General features: G+C 41.8%; 1 protein-coding gene across 1 annotated transcript; it reads left to right on the top strand.

Annotated features, from left to right (window-relative positions):
• The first annotated feature begins 14,361 nt into the window (after nt 1-14,361).
• LOC141134147 (olfactory receptor 2AP1-like) lies at nt 14,362-15,297 on the top strand. Its single transcript, XM_073623732.1, has one exon. The coding sequence runs from the start codon at nt 14,362-14,364 to the stop codon at nt 15,295-15,297; it is 936 nt and encodes a 311-aa protein (XP_073479833.1).
• The last annotated feature ends 615 nt before the right edge of the window (nt 15,298-15,912 follow it).

The raw sequence follows: 15,912 nt of genomic DNA, 5'->3' as shown, positions 1-15,912 counted from the left end.
AACCCTAGGGCTCCACAGAACCATGGTTGAGAATGGCTGTATTAGTACATGACAGAATAGATGGTAGCACTTATATACACTGCTTTAATTATTCTTCCAATTAGTACCCAGTGCATAGTAAAATATGAATAGCAGATACTGCTGCTAAACACACATGAAATACATGTATAGGAGCTTAAAGGTCTGGTCCCTCCACGGCTCCAGCAGTCAGTGACTGGACAGTAAAAGGAGAAGCAGTACACTAAAAAGCTTATCTCTCTGTCTCTTTGCATTTCTTCTATTAGCAAGTTCCTTTTTGGTATATGATAAGGTGACCAGACGACCCTGGTTTCTGGGAACAGTCCTTAATTTAAGGAAGTTGTCCCCAGCTGAAAGGTTTCCCTCATTTGGTCCCCGTTTGTAATATGATGCCCCATTTTAAAATATAATGCCTCTGTCCCAGGTACACAACATAGTAATCTGTCTAGAAGTAAATGGCGTTAAACTGGCAGTAATGCAATCAAATAGATAGTGTTCAACCGTCACTACACTGACGCTATCTGAACTGTCCCTACTCTAGCTATACACAAATGTCAAGATTACTGACTACACTACACTGAAACTATATGAGCTGTCCCTACTCCACACTAATGTATGTATGAATGACACGGTCTCTTCACTACAGTTAAAATATCTGAGCTGTCCCTACTCTAGCTGCACACTATGCAAAGCTGAATGATGGTCCTCCTTACTACACTCACACTATCCCTAGACTGACACTAAACTAATATTCTACACTGACAATTGAAGCAAAATAGCACAGTATAGCACACTAACTGATAGCACTGAACAGAGCCCTGTTCTATCTCTCTCCACGTCGAAATCACACTGAAAATGGCTGCCTTTGAAAGAATACTCTTATACTGTGCGGCGGGAATGAGCCATGATTGGATAAAGCCATGATGACTTTACTGCAGCTTTCACTGCTTCAGCCAATCAGGGCTTGCAATGCACTGTTCAGTGCCGCAATGCATTGTGATCGGTTCGGGGGGGCGAACGAACAGTCAAACGACCTGTTTGTTCGGCTGTTCACTGAACAAGCGAACAAAGAAAGTTCAGCCCGAACTTATGCTCGGGCTGAACCGTTCGCCCATCCCTACTGGGGAGGTAATGAAGGAAAATATGCATGTAGGCCAAAATAGGAGCAGGAAAAGATTACAGCATGCATTAGGACAAAGAGGACATTCATACCATATTACAATATTGCTAACTATGGAATCAAGAAATTAATACAATACATTAGCAAACATTAAACACATAGAATGTGATGTTAAAGTAAAAAACTTACCTGAATATAGTCCTTCTGCAGCACTTGAATGATGGCTGAACAGGTCCCTGGAATAATGAGTCCCAGAGCCTGGGGGAAGATCCCAGAGGTAAACTTGAGGTCCTGGAGACTTCTCCCCATCGCCAAGTACCACAAGGTGGCTATGAGCTTCTGCTCTGGAGCAATGGCAAGTCTCATGCATGTGTCCTTCTTCTTAATATAGGGGGTCAACAATACCAAGAGTTGGTGAAAGCAGGGGTCTGTCATCCAGAGATAATGCCTAAAATCATCAGGATTATTCTCCTGCAGCAATGGCATGACAGAATTGTTCATGAATAAGCAACCAATGTTTGGTCCAAGAACTCCTCCTCCTCCTGTTCCTGGACTGGACTTGGGTCAAAGCAAAAACTCCAAGCCCAATGATAGCACATTCTCTCCTCTGATTCCACAACATGGCTGGTTGACGAACGGCCGTTCAAAAACGAACTGAAAAGCACGATCTGAAAAGCGCAAATCAACACTCACCAAACTTCTACTAACACGAAATTAGCAGAAGGAGCCCAAAGGGTGGCGCGTGATAATGTAACTTTCTCTTTGTAGTCTCGTAGTACATCTAATACGTCACTACGTTCGTGTTTGTTGGCTGACAATTCCTCGTCGTTTGTATGCAAGACAAGTTCCTGGCCAACGCCCTTCAGACAAAAGTCCGACGTTTTGTCTGTGGAAAATCCAATCGTGCGTACGAGCCTTTACTTATATAGTATAACGGGTCCTGGAATAGGGCAGGGGGCGGAGCCTACCCATACGTATATGCTGTCATGCTGTGTCAGGAAAGGATAACTTTAGCCGCTTCTACAGGTAAAACGCTAAACTCTTCTAGAAGCCAGTGTGCATGGACCCTAATTGTGGATTTTCTATTATTTGAAAATCTGTTTTGTGACTACAGATCAAGTAAAATCTACACTAATTTGTTTTATTATAATACATAAGTATTAAAAAAGTAGGTGCATTTAGGGTATCGCTGTAAGTTAATAGGAATTTTTATAAATATTTTTTTGGTTAGACAATAATATTTTAATTATATCCTGAGCACGGCGTGAAAGTCTTCATGTTACAGTCCGCTGACAATCCATTATAATTAGTCAATTTTGTCTCATTACCTACCTGGGGTTATTTTTCCCTTAGCTCAAAGAAACAAGAATATAAACAGCTGTGAGGAACGCGGTTAATAGTTACTATGATTCTAGTGACGGTGCTCTACAAATTATAAAATATCTGGGAATTTTACATAGAAATACCCTATTCAGGAATCCATTGGACTTACACTTATTCTGTTCATTCTGTTTATTTTATTTTTAAAGCAAATTCATTATATTCAAACTTTTAAAATCATTTTGTTTAATATTATGCATAAACAAATCTTCATTTTTTGCATAAAAGCAAATAATGGTAAATGGATCTATTTCTCTTATTAGCGGAATATCTTAACTACTTAAGGACAGCGCCTCTTTTTTAGATGTGTTGTTTACAAGTTAAAAACTTTTTTTTTGCTAGAAAATTACTTAGAACCCCCAAACATTAGACATTTTTTTTCTAACATCCTAGAGAAAAAAATGGAGGTCGTTGCAATACTTTCTGTCACACCGTATTTGCGCAGCGGTCTTACAAGCGCATTTTTTTAAAAAAAATACACTTTTTTGAATTAAAAAATAAGACAACAGTAAAGTTCGCCCAATTTTTTTTTATATTGTGAAAGATAACGTTACGCCGAGTAAATTGATACCCAACATGTCATGCTTCAAAATTGTGTCCGCTCGTGGAATGGCGACAAACTTTTACCCTTAAAAATCTCCATAGGAGACATTTAAAAAAAGGTTACAGGTTGCATGTTTTGAGTTACAGAGAAGGTCTAGGGCTAGATTTATTGCTCTCGCTCTAACGATCGCGACGATAAATCACATGTGTGGTTTGAGCACCATTTTCATATGCAGACTCTACTCACATATGGGTTTGCTTCTTCACGCGAGCTCGGCAGGACGGGGCGTGTTTAAAATGTATTTTTTTCTTATTTATTTTACCTTTTATTTTTTATTTTTACACTGTTTTAAAAAATAATATAAAATTGTGTCATTTTTATTCCTATTACAAGGAATGTAAACATCTCTTGTAATAGAAAAAAAGCATGACAGGACCTCCTGGGGTCAAAAAGACCTCAGATCTCATGTTTACACTAAAATGCAATAAAAATAAAAAAAAATTGTCATCTAAAAAAATAATTAAAAAACAATGGTCCTTTAAGAGCTATGGACGGAAGTGACGTTCTGACGTCGCTTCTGCCCTGCAATGTCACGAAGACGGGTGGGGGCCATCTTCCCCTCACTTGTCTCCATGACCAGCCACAGAGAGGACCCGATTGCCTCTGCCACTGCGGACAGCTCTGGAAATTGGCGGAGGGCACTGGGGCAAGGCAGGAGTGGGGGCCCCTCTCCCACCATCGATAAAAGTGATATTGTGGCGAATCTTCCGCAGAGACCACTTTTATCTCGTAGCGAACCGCCGGCTGAACAAGAGGATACCGGGGTTATGGCAGCTAGCTGCTGCCATAACAACGATAGTCCTCCTCAAAATAAGGACGTATATTGGCGTGCGGAGGTCCGGTAATGGTTTTTAAAAATTACACAGACTTTTACTCTGTCTGTATTTCACATATTTTTTTTCAGAGTTAAATGTATTTTTTAGAATGTTATTTTTTCTTATGTATACTTTCGTATTTATTTTTATATTTTTTGTTTAGGATCTTTAGGGCTTTTGTCACAGTTTTGGATACACGCAGCTAAAAAAAATGCTATATTAATATACTTACATTATTGTGGCAATAGGGAGAGAGAAAGTTACACAGCACCTATTTCTCTTTTCAAAAGTTTTTATTGGGTAGGTACATAAAAAGGAACATGAGAATCTTCGTACAACAGATATGTAAGGTAACAAACCAAGGAACCTGCTCATCCTCGTATGGGATGAGTATAAGCATGAGTCTTAGTAGAACGTCTATATAGGCAACTATCAGTGTAGTTCAACAACAGTGGTAAAAAAGGAAAACGAATAATCAACACTGGTGTAATATTATTATTATTATTATACAGGATTTATAGAGCGTCGACAGTTTACGCAGCGCTTTACAACATTAGGGCAGACAGTACAATTACAATACAATTCAATACAGGAGGAATCAGAGGGCCCTGCTCGTTAGAGCTTACAATCTAGGAGGGAGGGTCAAGTTATACAAAAGGGTAATAGCTGTGGGGGATGAGCTAATGGAGAAAATAGTGCAGTTGTTAGATGGAGGCAGGATAGGCTACTCTGAAGAGGAAAGTTTTCAGGGATCGCCTAAAAGTGGATAAATTTGGAGACAGTCTGAGGGATTGAGGTAGGGAATTCCAGAGGACGGGCGAGGCTCGGGAGAAGTCCTGGAGGCGGATACGGGAGGAGGTGATGAGGGATCTAGAGAGCAGGAGGTCTTGGGAGGAACAGAGAGGGGCGATTAGGTTGGTATTTTGAGACTAGGTTAGTGATGTAGCTGGGGGCAGAGTTGTGGATGGCTTTGTAACTTATTGTTAGTATTTTGAATTTAATTCGCTGGGCGAGTGGTAACCAATGGAGGGATTGGCAGAGAGGGGTAGCAGACACTGAGCGGTTTGTAAGTTGGATGAGTCTGGCAGCAGCATTCATGATGGATTGAAGGGGGGATAGTCTATTTAAAGGTAAGCCAATGAGAAGGGAGTTGCAGTAGTCAAGGCGAGAGATAACCAGGGAGTGAATCAGGAGCTTTGTGGTTTCACTGGTTAGAAAGGGACGTAGTTTAGAGATGTTGCGGAGGTTGAGGCGTCAAGCTTTGGAAAGTGATTGCATGTGGGGCCGAAAGGAGAGTTCAGAATCCAGGATAACACCTAGCACCCTGACATGTGGGGAGGGGTGGATGGTTTTGCCATTGCTCTTGACAGAGAAGTCAGGGGAAGAGGCACGTGGGGGAGGAAATATTATAAGCTCGGTTTTGGACAAGTTGAGTTTGAGGAAGTGGTGTGACATCCATACAGATATGTCGGTTAGTAAGTTAGTGATTCGTGAGGAGACTGATGGAGTGAGTTGAGGGGTGGAGGGATAGATTTGTGTGTCATCAGCATAGAAATGATATTGAAAGCCGTGAGAGGCTATCAACTGACCCAGGGAAGAGGTGTAGATTGAAAATAAAAGAGGTCCAAGAACAGAACCTTGGGGGACCCCAAGAGAAGGGAAGAGGAGTGGAGGAAGTAGAATTGTAAGTGACATTGAAGGTGCATTGGGATAGGTAGGATGAGAGCCACTGAAGAGCACAGTCACGGAGACCGAGGGAGTAAAGTTTTTTGAGGAGGAGGGGGTGGTCAGCCGTTTCAAAGGCAGCTGAAAGATCCAGAAGTAGGAGTACAGAATAGTGTCCATTGGTTTTTGCAGTTAGTAGGTCATTTGTGAGTTTTAAAAGAGCAGTTTTTGTGGAGTGTTGTGGGCGAAATCCAGATTGAAGGGGATCAAGAAGGTTGTTTTTAATGAGGTGGTCACTCAGTTGGTTGTAAACCAGGCGTTCAAGGAGTTTAGAGGAAAAGGGGAGCAAGGAGATAGGGCGTAGGTTGTTAAGATTCGTAGGGTCCAAGGACGGCTTTTTAAGTATGGGGGTGACCAGTGCATGTTTTAGAGCATCGGGGAAGATGCCAGAGGTGAGGGAGAGATTGAAGATGTGGGTTAGAGAGTGTAGGATGGGGTCAGAGGGTGACCGTAGCATTTGAGAGGGAATAGGGTCCAGGGGACAGGTGGTTAGGTGGGCGATAGAAAGTAGTTTAGCAACTTCGTCTGTAGTAGCAGATTTGAATAGGGGGAGTGTCAGTTGTACCTGTTGACATGGGGTCTTAGCTGGGGGAGATACCTGTAGAATGGAGATTTCATCACGGATTGTATCAATCTTGTTTTTGAAGTGATTAGCGATTTCCTGGGCAGTGAGTAAGTCAGTGGGTGGAGGCGGTGGAGGACAAAGTAGAGAGTTGAAGGTAGAGAAGAGTTTACGGGGATTGGATGAGAAGGTGTTAATAAGAGTTGTAAAATAGGTTTGCTTGGCAGTGTGGAGGAAAGAAAAGTATATTGGGAGGGAAGATTTGTATAGGTTGAAGTCTTTGAGAGACTTGTGCCACAGACGCTCAAGAGCGCGACTGCGTTTTTTGAGAATTTTAGTGTCATCTGTTTGCCAGGGTTGTAGGGGTCTACATATTATCTAATATGTAGATAATAGAACCAAATATCAGTTTGTGGATTAAGAAGAGAGACGAGATCTCAGTTAGGAGATTCGGATTAGTAAAGCTGTAACCTGGAAGAGTGGAGAAAAGAACAAAAGAACAAAAGAAGGGGAAGAGTGAAAAGAGAAAGGGGGGAAGAAAGGGGGTAAGCGTATCCAGCTTTGTTTAGCGCTACGTAAACGGTGTGTATATACTGTAGAGCGTTCACACTCCAAGGGACAGAGAGAGGAAAGGTATAGAACAATTACAGGTGGGCGAAAGATTCCCAATCACGGTAGTGCGGCTCTGTTTCCGGACATGGTTCAAGAATTCACCATCGAATTTCAGTTACCATGGCAGTAATAAGGATTCGTCAAAGTCAGGGGGTAAGCGGTGTTTGACCCAAGGTTGCCAGACCTTTTCAAATTTCCGGATCTTGTTGCTTTCAGTGTCATTTTAGCATTTATAAGGGCTTTATTCATTCTATGCTTAGCTTCAGCCACGACCAAAGTCGGGGAATTCCATGCCTTGGCTACGGTTTGTTTGGCCGCTGTAGTGAGTTGTAAAAGTAATTGAAACTGCGTATGCCTGAGTTCAGGTGGTTTATGATTTAGAAGGGCTGTTGCCAGGTCCATGTGGATGGTTGTTTCTAGGGCTTTAGAGGCCATAGCGAAGATCTGCTTCCAGAATTCTTGGGTAACAGGGCATTGCCACCGAATATGTAAGTGTGTGCCCCGAGCTGTGCACCCCTGAAAACATGTCCCTGGATATGATGGGGCATATTTTACAATCCTCGCTGGTACAAGGTGCCAGCGTGCTAGGACCTTGTAGTTAGCTTTGATTGCCAGGATATTAGGAGAAGAGGATTTAGTGGCCATCCATATATTAGACCAATCTGCGATCTCAAAAGTGCTCTCCAAATCATTTGCCCATTTATCTGTGTATGATGGTGGTGCATTATCTGGAACAGTGTTAAATTGCTGATACAGCGTTGAGATGAGACCTCGAACATGTGGGTCACTTTTACAGATCCGTTCGAATTGTGTCATCTGACTCAGTAGTGATCCCGTTCTAAGGAATGGCATATAAACATTTTTGATCTGTAGATAGTGAAACAGTTCAGATCGAGGGACACAGCACCTATTTAAGTAGTAAACTAATGCATTCTGCTGACCGTGTGAGGTGGTCTGTGTGTACTGTCATTGCACTGGATTATAGAAAACTTTTAGATTAAAGTGGTGTTCCACCCAGATTTTTTTTTTTTTTTTTTAATGTAATCCGTTCTTTTACACTATATTAAAACATTAAATCCATGTCATTTAACATATCGCTGCTCAATTCTAATTTTTTTTAAAATGACTTACTGTTTATTTTTGCTCTGCTGAGAGCTTCCATCTCTACTGTGGGCACATGTGAAGCCCACTAGCAGTCTCTTCCGGGGTATGGTGATGCTGTATGCCCAGCATGCACCCCTTGATCTCTCGATGCTTAGACCCGGTGTCCTGTCGGAAAGCCACTACCCATCAGACTATGCAATCGAAGTGACGTTGTGTCACGGCCATCTTGGTACAGTCCGCAGTAAGCCTAGAGTTAAAAGTCGGCAAGCAGTGGCATCTCCAGCTTTAATATTTAGGGGGGGCACATGGGGGGACAGGGACAAAAGTAGGGGGGCAACTATAAAATGCAATTTTATATATATATATACTGGGGCCCTTTACTACGATCCCACAACGTCCCTTTCACATGTTCTGCAGTGAGCTCCCTTCCTACTGTATTGGGGCCCCCCAGGGTGGCAGAAAACAAGAGATATATGTCACCAGCATACCAAGGAAATATAAGGGTCCAAAGCAGTGGGAGAACTATCAGGGTTGCAAAGGTTGTCTTGCCACCGGGCCCTGGTGTTCTGCCACTGTGGGGTTCCCCAGCCTCCTCTAGCTGTCCTGCCCCTGCTATTGACAGCACTGGTCTGGCATCTCTTGGAATTTACAGGCTGGTTCTCCTGTCCTAAGGATGAGAGAAATCAGTCTGTTTTTTCAGTAACTGAGAGTCCTGGTGGAGTCCTTCCTGCAACTTGCTTTTCTCCTTGCCAATGAGGATGCAGGGGAAGGAGCAGATCACATTATGCAGTGTCAGCGAGCAGAGGGAGGGGAGAGGAATTACCCGCAGGAGCTGACTAGGGACGCTCTCCCTCTCAATAGAGACTGTGTTACTCCAGCGGCGGCCCGAGTAAGCTACGAATGCAAACAAAAAGACATCGCCTTTTTGTAATAAAAATTTTTTTTTTTTTAATTGGGGGGAGGGGGGCACATGGTGGTGCACAGCATAATGTTGGGGGGGGGGTCAGGGCCCGCTTTGGCCCCCCCCCTAGGGATGCCATTGTCGGCAAGCGGACATCTTTATACACCCACCAGAGTTTTCCTTTTCACAGTTATTTTTAACAGTAAACTCAGCTTATATAGTGAAATACAGTATATATAAGCTGAGTTTACTGTTAAAAATATCTGTGAAAAGCAAGACTCCGGTGGGTGTATAAAGATGTCCACTTGCTGACTTCTAACTCTAGGCTTACTGCGGACGAGTGCGGGTGTACCAAGATGGGCGCGACGTCACAACGTCACTCCGGTTGCATATTCTGATGGATAGCGGCTTAACACAGGCGAGGCCTGTTGTCTCCTGGGATTGATGACACACATATTCCAGGAGACATTGCAAAGCCGGAAATGACACGCTGATGAGGAGGAGGAAGTAGGAATACTATGAAGAAATACAGCAGTAATTGTTTTTTTTTTTTTAATGATATGGCAAATTGCAATGAATGCACTCTTTACTGCTGGATGGTGAAAAGTTAAAAATGTTGGTGGAACTCCGCTTTTACGTTAAACTGCAATTATAACTTTGGAGGTTTGTTTACATGGTTACTCAGAATGGCTCTTTACATGAGTATGATTTTATGCCTATTAATTACTTTGGCAACCATGTGGCAAAAGTAGAAAGAAATAGTAAGAAAATACTTTTATGTGATTTTTCCTAGAGATATTGTAACCAGTTAATACCAACCTAGAAAGATACTGAAGGAGTGTGATTTATTGTGCAATTGCGAAGAGAGTCTATAGCTCATGGACCAAAGCAGTTTGTACATTTTAACTATGGGCGTGCTAATTTAACATTGACTTTGTCATTATGTATAATAATGAATATAATATATACAGTGGGGACGGAAAGTATTCAGACTCCCTTAATGTTTTCACTCTTCGTCATATTGCAGCCATTTGCTAAAATCATTTAAGTTCATTTTTTTCCTCCTTAATGTACACACAGCACCCCATATTGACAGAAACACAGAATTGTTGAAATTTTGCAGATTTATTAAAAAAGATAAACTGAAATATCACATAGTCCTAAGTATTCAGACCCTTTGCTCAGTATTTAGTAGAAGCCCCTTTTGATCTAATACAGCCATGAGTCTTTTTGGGAAAGATGCAACAAGTTTTTCACACCTGGATTTGGGGATCCTCTGCCATTCCTCCTTGCAGATCCTCTCCAGTTCTGTCAGAAATGCGGCAGGCCGGGCAGAAGAGTGCCTCGGTCCGGACGTTGCCCGCTGTCCGCCATCTAGTGATGCCCGCCATAGATTGTGGACTCTATAACTTTTACATAGACTAAATAATATACTCCAATTTGGGTTATGTTTGCCAAAGATATGCAGTAAAATATATTTTGGCCTAAATTCGTGAAGAAAGATTATTTATTTGCAAAATTTTCAAACAGAGACTTAAGCCTCGTACGAAATGTGTGATGACAGGCTGTTGGCGGAAAATCCGACCGTTTGTACGCTCCATCGGACAATTGTCGGATTTTCCGCGGACAGATGTTGGCTAGCAGGTTTTAAAATTTTCTGCGGACAAATGTCTGTTGTCGGATTTTCCGAGCGTGTGTACACAAGTCCGTCGGACAAAAGTTCAAAGTACAAACACGCATGCTCGGAAGCAGAAGCGGTCGGTCTTGTAAACTAGCGTTCGTAATAACGATATCACATTCATGACGTGGCAAATGATGAAATCTCGAAATGCAGCGCACAATTCTCTTCTTTTTTAATGGGATAACAATGAAGCTGCTTTACTGGTGATACTGACAGAGTTCTGCCAAAAGTATTTCCAAAGGCTTTTTTTTATAGTGATATCAAGAATAATAATTTTTTTTTTGGGTCAAGTTACCACAACATCATTATTATCTTGCAGTTTTTAAGCTCAAATACACAACTATGTTGGTGTCCCTTGTTAATTTTACATTGTATTTTTTTATAATGTAACTGCCGACTCCCAAACTGTCATTTGAAGTAAAACACATAGCCAAGTATTATTCTACACAATTTTTTTAATTGTGCATTAAAAAAGAAAACAAATAAAATTAGACATGCTATCTGCGAAAAGAACTTAACCAAAAAGTGCATTCTATGCATCCGAAAATATAGAAAATATACTAAATCAAATCATTATTATTCAACCAAAAAATAAAATAAAAGCCTCATGCATGTGTCCTGCTTCTTAATATAGGGGGTCAACAATGCCAAGAGTTGGGGAAAGCAGGGGTCCGTCATCCGAGATAATTCCGAAAATCATCTGGATAATTCTCCTGGAGCTCCCGCAGCATAATTGGTCACGATTAATAAAGCAACCCATTTTTGGTCCAAGAAATCCTTCTGTTCTTGGACTGGACTTGGGTCAAAGCAAAAACTCCAAGGCCAATAATAAATAACACGTCATCTCCTCCGATTCCACAACATGTCTGGTTGACGAATGGCCGTTGAGAGACGAACTGAAAAGCGCGAAATGAAAAGCGCGAATTAACACTCACCAAACTTCTACTAACAAGAAATTAGCAGAAGGAGCCCAAAGGGTGGCGCTAAAGAGCTGAAAAACATAGTAGTACATCACTACGTTCGCGTTTGTTGGCCGACAATTCCTTGCCGTTTGTATGCAAGACAAGTTCCTGGCACACGCCTTCGGACAAAAGTCAGAGGTTTTGTCTGCAGAAAATCCGATCGTGTGTACGAGGCTTAAGAAAAAACAGTTTTTTTCAACATTTTTGGTACTTTTTTATTTATATAGCAAAAAAAAAAAGAAAAAAACAGTGGTGATCAAATACCACCAAAAGAAAGCTCTATTTGTGTGAAAAAATTGATAACAATTTCATTTTTGTCTCTAAACTACGGCCCTCCAGTTGTTCAGGATCTACATATCCCATCATGCCTAGTCATGTCTGTGAATGTCAGAGTTTTACAATGCCTCATGGGATGTGTAGTTCCGCAACAGCTGGAGGGCCGTAGTTTGGAGATCCCGGGCATACAGAGTTGCATAACCGCACAATTTCCAGCTAAAGTAAAGCAGTGCCGAAATTGCAAAAAAATGTCCTGGTCATGGGGGGGGGGGGGTTAAACCTCCCAGAGGTCAAGTGGTTCTGTTGTGTACTGACAATATGCAAAATTTTTTACATGTTTTGTTAGCTCCCCAGTTGTCTTCAGCTAACAGGAAGAAACGGCTGCGCTCCAAGATGATGAATATGAGTTCTTTATTAATCATGTTTCACACAGACATGTTTCACACAGTATCATGTGCTTAATCAGAATGATTAAGCACATGATACTGTGTGAAACATGTCTGCCTTAATGCCTTGATTGTCGTTTTTTAATGTGGTGTGTCACTTGGCTGGATTAATAAAGGACTCATATTCATCAGCTTGGAGTGCAGCCGTTTTTTGCCTTTTCGCAGTTTGTACGGCGGGCGAGCCGCGGCGAGCACCCTTGAGATGGGTCCTTCGATTCACTTAACTCATTAATTTATCTGGATTCACCCACCTGAGCGGAGTTCCTTGTTTTTTCCCCATTTGCATCTGTCTTCAGCTAAACTATAAAGAGCCTTCACCTATCTAATTCTCCACAATATAAGGGCTAATGCCGCGTACACACGAGCGGACTTTACGGCAGACTTGGTCCGGCGGACCGGACTCCGTCAGACAATTCGATTGTGTGTGGACTCCAGCTGACTTTTTTTTCCCAAAAGACCGATGGACCTAGAAATAAAACATGTTTCAAATCTTTCCGACGGACTGGAGTCCAGTCGAAAAATCCGCTCGTCTATATGCTAGTCCGATGGACAAAACCGACGTTAGGGCAGCTATTGGCTACCGGCTATCAACTTCCTTATTTTAGCACGGTCGTACGTCATCACGTGGTGTGATCGTGTGTAGGCAAGTCCGTTCGTTGGGAAAGTCCTTAGGAAGTCCGCCGAAAGTCCGTCGGATAGTCCGTCGGACCAGTCCGGTCAAAAAGTCTGCTCGTGTGTATGCGGCATTAGTGTTCTATAGTACCAAGGTAAGAACTGGGAGGGCTAATTCGCCTCCTTGAGCTACCACAGGAAACATGCACAGGACAGCTCTGAATTGCACTTATCATTGAGATATAATTCTTTCAAAGGTATGTTTAACAATCCAAAATGGAACAAGTAAGAGAAGTTAGTTATTAGGGTTTACAAACATTTAGGCTAATTAAAATAACAAGTGTGATATGTCTAATTTATAATGACAATAAAACTATGATTTTGGTACAAAAAAATGGTGAAACTTTTTACAATTTAAATTAATCAGGAAGATTCACCTGCAGTCAACACTTGGTGAATCTCACATTCAGTACTATATAAATATACCCCCAATATAAATGGTACGCCGAATAGACAAAAAAAAAAAATCTAAAAAAAAATAATACCTATATCATGTAAAGGAGGAATGAGTTAGAGCTTATTAGGGTGGAATAAGGGGTTACCAAGTAGTTAAACAGAACATTAAAAAATACAATTATTAGGTACACCTTGCTAGTACCGGGTTGAACCCCCTTTTGTCTTCATTCTTCAAGGCATAAATTCAACAAGGTGTTGGAAACATTCCTCAGAGATTTCGGTCCATAGTGACATGATAGCATCACGCAGTTGCTGCAGATTTGTCAGCTGCACATCCATAATGTCAATCTCCCATTTCACCACATCCCAAAGGTGCTCTATTGGATTGAGATGTGGTGACTGTGGAGGCCATTGGAGTACAGTGACCTCATTGTCCAGTGGTGGGATGATTGGAGCTTTGTGACTTGGTGCATTATCGCCCAGCCATGCCATTCTGCCGCACTACAACTGTGGCGGATGGTCGGCAAGTGGTTAACTGACCCGAGCTGTAGGCTTTGTGTGCTGGTTACTTGCATTACACTCAGGGCGAGGGGTGGGCAGAAGGCGCGGATGCCCTGGGCACTGTGATATCATGTAAGGTGGGGGGGGCACCACAAGGAGATTGGGGGGAGGGTATTTAAGTTGAGAAGGGGAATTTAGGTGGCAGCAGGGGCTAAGAATTGTTCTAGGAGGGCAAATTTGCTGGGAAAGGTGCTAGAAGTGGTCTAGTGCTGGGTGTGCACAGTTCTACATATAATGGTACTTGTCTTGTGACATGATAGTGCCATTCTATGTAGCATTCCACTGTGAGCCCAAGCATGATGATTCACCCATCAGAGGTATGTCCATGACAGCCTCAGCTCAGAGGAAGTGAATGACCTAGAAAGCCTAGAAAATGACTGGCCACCAATGGAGGAGTATGTAGAGGGTGGCACTGGAGTATGGAGAAAGTGTGTAGTGTAATGTGGTGGGAAACGTCCAAGAAGTAGGTAAAGCCCTAAAGGTGAATTTGGGCTTTAAGTTCTATTTATCTTGTGATCTGCAGTTGATGATCAAGAAGAATCAAACAGCGGTCATAGAATTTTTCCTTTTGGGTTTTGGAGACCTTCAAGAGCTCAAAGTCCTAATCTTTGTCCTCCTTCTGGTCATTTACATCATGGCTCTAACAGGAAACACCGTTGTTGTCATCTTGGTTATTGTCAGCAAGAACCTTCATTCTCCCATGTATGTCTTTCTGAGCCAGCTGTCCTTGTCTGAGATCCTCTTCACCAGCAATATTCAGCCCAATATGTTATGGTTGACACTAGTAGGTGGTGGAAAAATATCCATAACCAGATGTTTTTTTAATTTCTCACTGCTAGCTGTATGTGGAATCACTCAATGTCTGCTTTTATTCTCCATGTCCCTCGACCGATATGTGGCCATTTGTAAGCCATTACATTATACCATCATTATGACATCTAGACTTCAACTTCAGATTGTCGCTTTATGTTGGTCAATGGGTGTTGTGCTGTCACTTGTACTGTATGCTTTGTTGTGTAGGTTAAAATTCTGCGGTCCACATACCATCAATCATTTCTTCTGTGATGTTGCTCCTGTTTTAGAACTTTCATGTTCTGATATTTCGTCTGTTGAACTGCTCACTTCCATGGTGTCAACTCCTTTCCTTGTCTGTCCATTTGTGTTTATTGTTGGCACCTATGTTTTTATCTTTCATACTGCCCTAAAGATCCCATCGTCCATCAGGAGACAGAGGGCCTTCTCTACCTGCAGCTCCCACCTCACCGTAGTTTGCCTTTACTTTGGAAGTTTGGCATCTGTATATATTTTTTCATCAAAAAGCAGTTCTTCCAATTCAAACAAGTACCTGTCCTTGATATATCTTTTGGTGACTCCAATTTTCAACCCTCTGATCTACAGCTTGAGGAACCAGGATATTAGAGGGGCCATTACAAAATATGTCCACATTTTGGGTGCATGCTAAATAAAATAGAGCATTTTCAAACAAATTTCTTTAGCAAATGGCCATTTATAGAGAGCCTATCCAAGTCTATTGGAAACTGATATCCAGTTTCTAGTGGGTGACGCAGTAAACCCTCTGACAGGTTTTTATATCTTCACTTTTATATCAATTAAATTTCAGTCGCTCGACATGTTGCGCGTACAGATACGCTTCTTCAGGAGCATAACAATCTATTAAGTATATATAAAGAAAACTGCAATGAATGTATGGTTTGTTAACATAGTATAAAAACTTTGATAGAAAAAAGGGGAAGGGAACATAGGATACAAAAAATGCTCTGACTGGGTCAGTTGGCCGAAAACAACCTCCACAAGGGATTGGCCAGGTGGGGGCAAGAAACAAAGCCACCCAGTTGGGACGCATATAGATAAGATGATATAGAAATATCAGTAAGTATGGGTTAAGTGTCATAGGGAGTTAAAACTTAGTAATTGGCCATAGGTATGTGCAAATTGAGCAGGTGTAGTAGGCCGTAGTAAGATTAAGGTCCAAACAATGATATTTACAAATAAGGTAATTGAATGAACCAAAATGGTTCTCAAAGGGGGTATAAATAAGGATATAGCCAAATTGCTC

Source organism: Aquarana catesbeiana, linkage group LG03 (assembly GCF_042186555.1).
Source record: "Aquarana catesbeiana isolate 2022-GZ linkage group LG03, ASM4218655v1, whole genome shotgun sequence".
Lineage (NCBI taxonomy): Eukaryota > Metazoa > Chordata > Amphibia > Anura > Ranidae > Aquarana > Aquarana catesbeiana.
Note: the sequence above shows the minus strand (reverse complement) of the source record. Positions and strands in the feature narration are given on the sequence as shown.